Genomic DNA, 6000 nt, shown 5'->3' with positions numbered 1-6000 from the left:
GAAAGCGAGCATGTATCTGTTTTGCAAATGAGGAAAAAATTTCAAAACCATTCCGCAAACTGCGAAGAAGCGGAGTGAAAAAAAAAAAAAATATATAAAAAAAAAAAACAGCATATCAAACCCCGAGTAAAATTGAATCTTTTTAATCAAAGTGCGAATTTAAATTTGCACTCAATTACAGAAGATGAATGAAAACCGTTTTTGATTAATTAAAGCTGCGATAGATTCTTAAAAGATTTATTCTTTGTTCCAGAAAAAATACTATATCTTTCAGTATCCACAAGTTTTTCAATGAAAATGAAAATAATCTCACAGTTCCGATGTTTGCAAAAAATTTCAGTTTCATTAAGAAACAAAAGATTGATGATAAAGTGTCAAGATAAACAATTGGAAACACGCTTTTACCGAGAAGAGTAAGCGATCGTTATTCATAATTTGTAATAAAAATTCACTTACAACAAAACCATAATAATATTTCATTTAATATCCTGCAAGAGATTTAATCGCAAGTGCCAATTGAAAGCGAGGCAGGAATATTTGCGATTTTAGGATTGTTTGGGTGATTTAAATAGCATTATACAGAATCGAGGTTCGCGTATATACGTTCGTCAATTATACGACCATTGGGATTTATTCCCAAAGGATATTAGCGGCTTGTTCCATTCGATAAACTAATTTTACTAGATATTGAAAAGTGTGTTTATACGCTGGTGAAAATAGGAATACTTGATTTGACAAATTGTATCACGCTGTTCCATAATTATTTATTCTCACCTTTCCGCAACTTATAATTAAAGCATGCATATACATTCCACCATTAAATTTTATACCCCTAACATTACGATATTTACATTATAATATTATGTATTATAGATAAATATATGTATACGTATACGACTACATCTAAGTACATAAAGTAAAAAAAACAATTCTTTTTCGTTGCATTTCACTCCCTTGCTATCACTTTTTTTTTTCCTCTCTTATAATTCGCTTAAATTGTTATTTCTGTAAATCTTAACAATAATGCTTTAAATACACAACGATATCGAAATTATCTTGGAAATAATCCTATCACATGTGACTGCCCGAAATATTGGAATATTTGCAATTTCAATTGAATTCATACTAAACGCGCGTCTTCTTACTTTTTCACACGCGTTAACAATTCAACGTTTTCCAACATTTTTCACATAATCCGTACACACAAATGCACATAATTAAAAAAAAAAAAATATCATTAAAACACTCTATCGATATCTTTGGTTAATTGTATAGCACAAGTAAAATCGGTGAAATATAAATGAAACATACTGTAATTAATATTGCAATGCGTGTATAACAACGACAATAACAACAACAGCAATAATAATTATAATAATAATAATAATAATAATAATAATAATAACAACAACAACAACAACAGCAACAACAACTGTAGTCCGTTTGATAAAATCACGATTTGCAAATAAAAATGAAAGATATAAAAATAAAAATAAAAACAGTCAAGGAATGTAGCTCAGAATCCGAAATTATTGTAATATTCTGATTGATTCGATAATAACGAAACGCAAAGGTACGAATCTTACATGTTTTGATCCTGCAAAATACTAATACAATAGTTTATCAGCTTCAAAATCTGTTCATCCACTATGAACTTGCAGACGATAACCGACTACGTGATCATTTCAACTCGCAAAGTCGCAGCAGCTGTGCTCGAGCCCTCTTCTTTTTTACGCTTTGGAATTTCTTCAAGCATCGAAGTATCTCCTTGCGACGAAGTATCTGAAGACACTTTGAGAAGGCAATGGTGTATCGTTGAGATTCGACAAATTATTCTTGTTGCAGAAAAGAGATAATTTTCACTATCCCATTACCACAGCAGGCCTTCCACTCAATTTTCTTAAGCCGCTTCAATTTACACGATGATCGATCGGTAATTTCGCTTTGCATTTCCAGGTAAACAAAAAGAAAATAAAGTTTCCTTTTGACAAAAAGTTTTAATGCAATTTAATTTCAGCAAAATTTTCAATTACAACCCTTTGTTTGTAACCCTTGTACTTAGCGGGAAGGCCTGGCGAATAATTATTACATGTTGTACGATTATTGAACTTACGATCAGTATTGGATTTCTCATCCTTGTAATCGTCATCCTCCTCCTCGTCCACCTCCTCTTCACCTTTCTCAAAAATAAAATCATCGTCCAGTATCTCGTCCTCGGCAATAAAGTGCAAGTAAGATAAAACGCATATCAACGCTATAAAAAATAGGTTGGTACTGATCCCCAGAATGGCAGACAATATTGGCCAATGAAACATGATGTAACGCAGCCCGGACAAGTGTGCGTTTATCATCACGGTAGCCGAGTAGAGTTCTACAAATCGCGACTGTATTTGCACGTACACATCTGTCACTGGATGACTCTGTGCGACAGAAAATATATTCATCGTTATCAGTATCTGCCTGCCTTCCGCATCTATTATCAGGTAAATTGTCACCCCTTCAAGATTCCATTTTGTTGCAAGTTGTTCTTTAATAAAAAGAAAAGCTGACCGTTTGAATGTTTGTGAAAAATTCATGTTAAAAAGTGATTGAGAGACTTTGTAATAAACTCTATACTCATCTCTGAATATTAAGATAATTAGCGAATTTCAAGTAAGCACGTTTTTAAATTTGAAAAAAAAAAAAAACTATTCATCTTTCATCTTTCGAAGAAAAGCTCTGATTTCTTAAAAGCTGATCGAAAGTTTGAGCAACGAGGACGGTGGATGCTTTCCAGGAAATATGTCAAAGCTTTGACGCAAAATGTGTCCAAAGCTTATTGTTTATTTCAATGGGTAAGTAAAGCGACTGCTGTAGAAACAAAAAGGAAAGCCGGTTTTTTAAATAGAATTCTATGTAGACAATTGCTGGCAGGAGATTCTGTTTGTAGCCTCTTGATGAAAGGTTGGGTCAGCAGAAAGAGTATAATCTTAGAGGATTCGAATTTGCACTAAAAATGATATAACTCTGCTTTTCCCTGTGTTTCAAATGTTCATAGAAATCAGTGCGCACTCGCAGTTTAAAAACTTTTAAAAGGATCCCAGATCCTAATTTCCTGAATTTCATAGATATTCAGAAGGTTTTTGATAAAAGTGTTTGTATTTTGCAGAAAAAAAGACGGTATCTACAAGGAAAGTGCGCAGCTTGTAAACATGGAAGTTTTTTGCTAAATGAGACGCAATCGAACAGTTTCTTTTTACATCGCTGTAAGTCAATCGAGCTACAAGTTCCAATAATTAGGATCTTAAGTAACTTGGAACTAATATTTAATAAGGTAATAACAATGAAACGTATCAAACGCAAGCTTCTTGTGGATACATAAATTCGTATCTCAAATAATGTCTTTTACCCATCTTCTAACGAACAAGAATTCTAGATTTCAATAAAAATTTTCGAGCTCACTCTTTCTATTACTTTATAGCCAAAATATTCATTTCATATAAGAAGTGTCTTGATGGAATAAGTGAAAAAGCATACTTGATCTTCCTCAAAATTGGCAAACATTTCGAGAACAATATTTTGCTTCTCTTCAGCACTGCCCAATATCATCATCGGTGAGAATGTCAAAGTAGTGAGAATATGCAGCAAAGAACTGCGATAGTGGAGCATGGCTGAACGGCAAGCATTTTCGACCAAGACTCCATCCCGATCCCTCAATTGAGCGCAGACCATGAACATTCCTCAATAACGAATAATTGTAAATACATAAAACGAAATCAAGATTATTTAAAGATGCCTGATTGAGAAAATTAATCCTCCGACATCAAAGTCATGGCCGATACTGGGCGATCAATCGATCTGCCAAACAAACGTACCGAGTTCCCTGTTGGTCGGCGATTCCGGCATCTCCAAATGCAAGTTTACTTTGTAAGGCTGGCCGACCATCAGGAGGTGTTGTTTCTTAGTCAGCTGAACGTGGGCAGAGGGAAAGCTACATATCCCTTTCTCGTCGATGCATGATCTGGTGTGAAATAATTGAAGTAAATAAACAGCGAATCGGGTTGACAATGAAAAAATTGAAAATGCACGTGCCAGACTTGAGAAGGGAGAAGAATGTAAATAAACAGAAACGTAAAAGCGGATTCCTAACCTCAAATTTTAACCTAAAAATTTTCACAGCTTGACTCACTCGAATTTTAAGTGGACGGGGCGCACGTGAGATATGTTCGGCATGTAAGCGTAGTAGAAAGCGGCGTACAAAAATACAGATATCCAAATAACAACAACCGCTGTCATAACGATGATACCGCCGCGTAGGACAGCATCGCGTGCCGTTTGAACGCCTTCGGCAGTCTTTTGTTGAACGTTAAAAATCCTCTCTTCCAGCCGGCGAAACAATCGAAGTACAACCATTTTCGTACACAAATTTTACTGACAGCTGTCCCGATAATGAACGATGCTAAAGATAATCAATGTGTGGAAAAACGTTTGCTTCGTTTGATTCCCAGATTTTATAGCTTGTGTCAGAGATGATTGTTATTAATATCCAACGACATACACCGTGTCTTCTGCAGTCGGCGACTGTTTCGGATACATTTTTGATAACGAATCAAGTCACGATGTCGTTTCCCGAGTCAAAGTGCAACATTTGTTCAATCACGCTTTGGTGGCTTGATTAGTGATAAACTTATTTTCGTTATCGTACTTTGGTAAACAGGCATCGAGAAGCGCCAATACTACGACAAATAAGCTGATGCCAGCGCTACCTGGCGCTGCGTTTGCTAAGCTTGTGCTAAAAGAAACTTTAAACAGACGGTGAACCAATTTTTTTTCTAGAGAAGAGTTACCAGCATTTAACGTAGGCTTAGCATGCATTCTGCAATACCGACGTTACTAGCTGGCATACTGACAGTAAAGATTAGCGTCGCTTATCTTCTGTCTCAAGTACGCATGCCCGCATGTAGTCTGAGGAGGTTAATTTTTTCCCTAGACGATTACGTTGGTAACGGGGAATTTCAGCAAGCGTAAGCCATACGTAAGCCTTATGGAACTCTCCGTAATCAAAAACGGACGAGATAAATTCACCGACGAGCGTTGCTGCTGCGCCGAAAAACTCAAGTCCGTAAACGGTCGGTACGTAAAGATGAATCACCTTAAGGTGCCATCACGTATAGACGGAGGGATAGTGTAGTGTCTGATATTAGTATGGGTATAAAATGACCACACCACCGATGCAAATTTTTGTGTATCGCCGTATGGACGCCGTAATTATATTTCGAGGGTTAGTTTTCGTTATGGTAGTCCAAAAGGTGGATTTACGCCTACGTAGGACAAAAAATATTCTTCGCATCACGGGCATAACACTAAGCGCCCTTGGTGTGAAAATAGCGCAGCGATTCCGTTGTGCGCAATCGATTCCTCTTGCAAAATAACGTCTATACAGTACATCGAACAATTGTTTCCAACATAGTTATAGTCCACAGAATCTTTAACAAAAATCAAAAGGGGATAAACTTACTTTCTTTTTTAGTAAAATATCTTCCTTCGAATCGATTTATATGACTCTATCTTGACTGATTGAATATAGAAGTGCGGAAAAGAGATCTAAAACAGTAAAAGACCAACAGCTGGGGGAAAACAAGAAGAATACGGTGCAAATTACTTTTTCAGTCATACTCGTGTGGGTAACGTGTGATAGAGAAAATTCATCATACATCATACATCGGATCCTGCGGAGGTGTATACCACCTCTACACAGGCCTTAACTTAAGCTATATGTTGAAAATATGATACTAATTATCTAATATAGTATTTTTCATATTCTGTTTAAGACAATATATACTCCATACATATTTCCTCATGTAAAATCGAGATTTCTGGACTAGTTACATATCATATTTTAGTGTTCCTCTTTGTCTCTCACTTAAGTTCTATTTGTAAACTAGTTGAATTACCAAATACTGACAGCTATACTTGTAGTAGATAGACGTACATTGAATAAACTACTGGAACGTGTATGCT

General features: G+C 35.8%; 1 protein-coding gene across 3 annotated transcripts; it reads right to left on the bottom strand.

The window, feature by feature from the left end:
- Nucleotides 1-744: 744 nt before the first annotated feature.
- On the bottom strand, nt 745-4698 carry LOC124308881 (seipin). Of its 3 annotated transcripts, none has more exons than XM_046772037.1 (5): nt 4169-4698; nt 3855-4000; nt 3517-3719; nt 2114-2420; nt 745-1981 (listed from the first exon to the last, which is right to left on the bottom strand). In XM_046772037.1, the coding sequence occupies exons 1-5, from the start codon at nt 4390-4392 to the stop codon at nt 1911-1913; spliced, it is 951 nt and encodes a 316-aa protein (XP_046627993.1). In that variant the 5' UTR covers nt 4393-4698; the 3' UTR covers nt 745-1910. The 3 variants fall into 3 exon arrangements, with proteins under 3 accessions (XP_046627993.1, XP_046627994.1, XP_046627991.1); XM_046772038.1 differs by having other exon boundaries at nt 745-1942; XM_046772035.1 differs by having other exon boundaries at nt 745-1791.
- Between the last annotated feature and the right edge of the window lie 1302 nt (nt 4699-6000).

The sequence above is a fragment of the Neodiprion virginianus genome, chromosome 7, assembly GCF_021901495.1.
Source record: "Neodiprion virginianus isolate iyNeoVirg1 chromosome 7, iyNeoVirg1.1, whole genome shotgun sequence".
NCBI classification, from domain to species: Eukaryota; Metazoa; Arthropoda; class Insecta; order Hymenoptera; family Diprionidae; genus Neodiprion; species Neodiprion virginianus.
The sequence above is the reverse complement of the archived record's forward strand: the minus strand, read 5'-3'. Positions and strand labels throughout refer to the sequence as shown.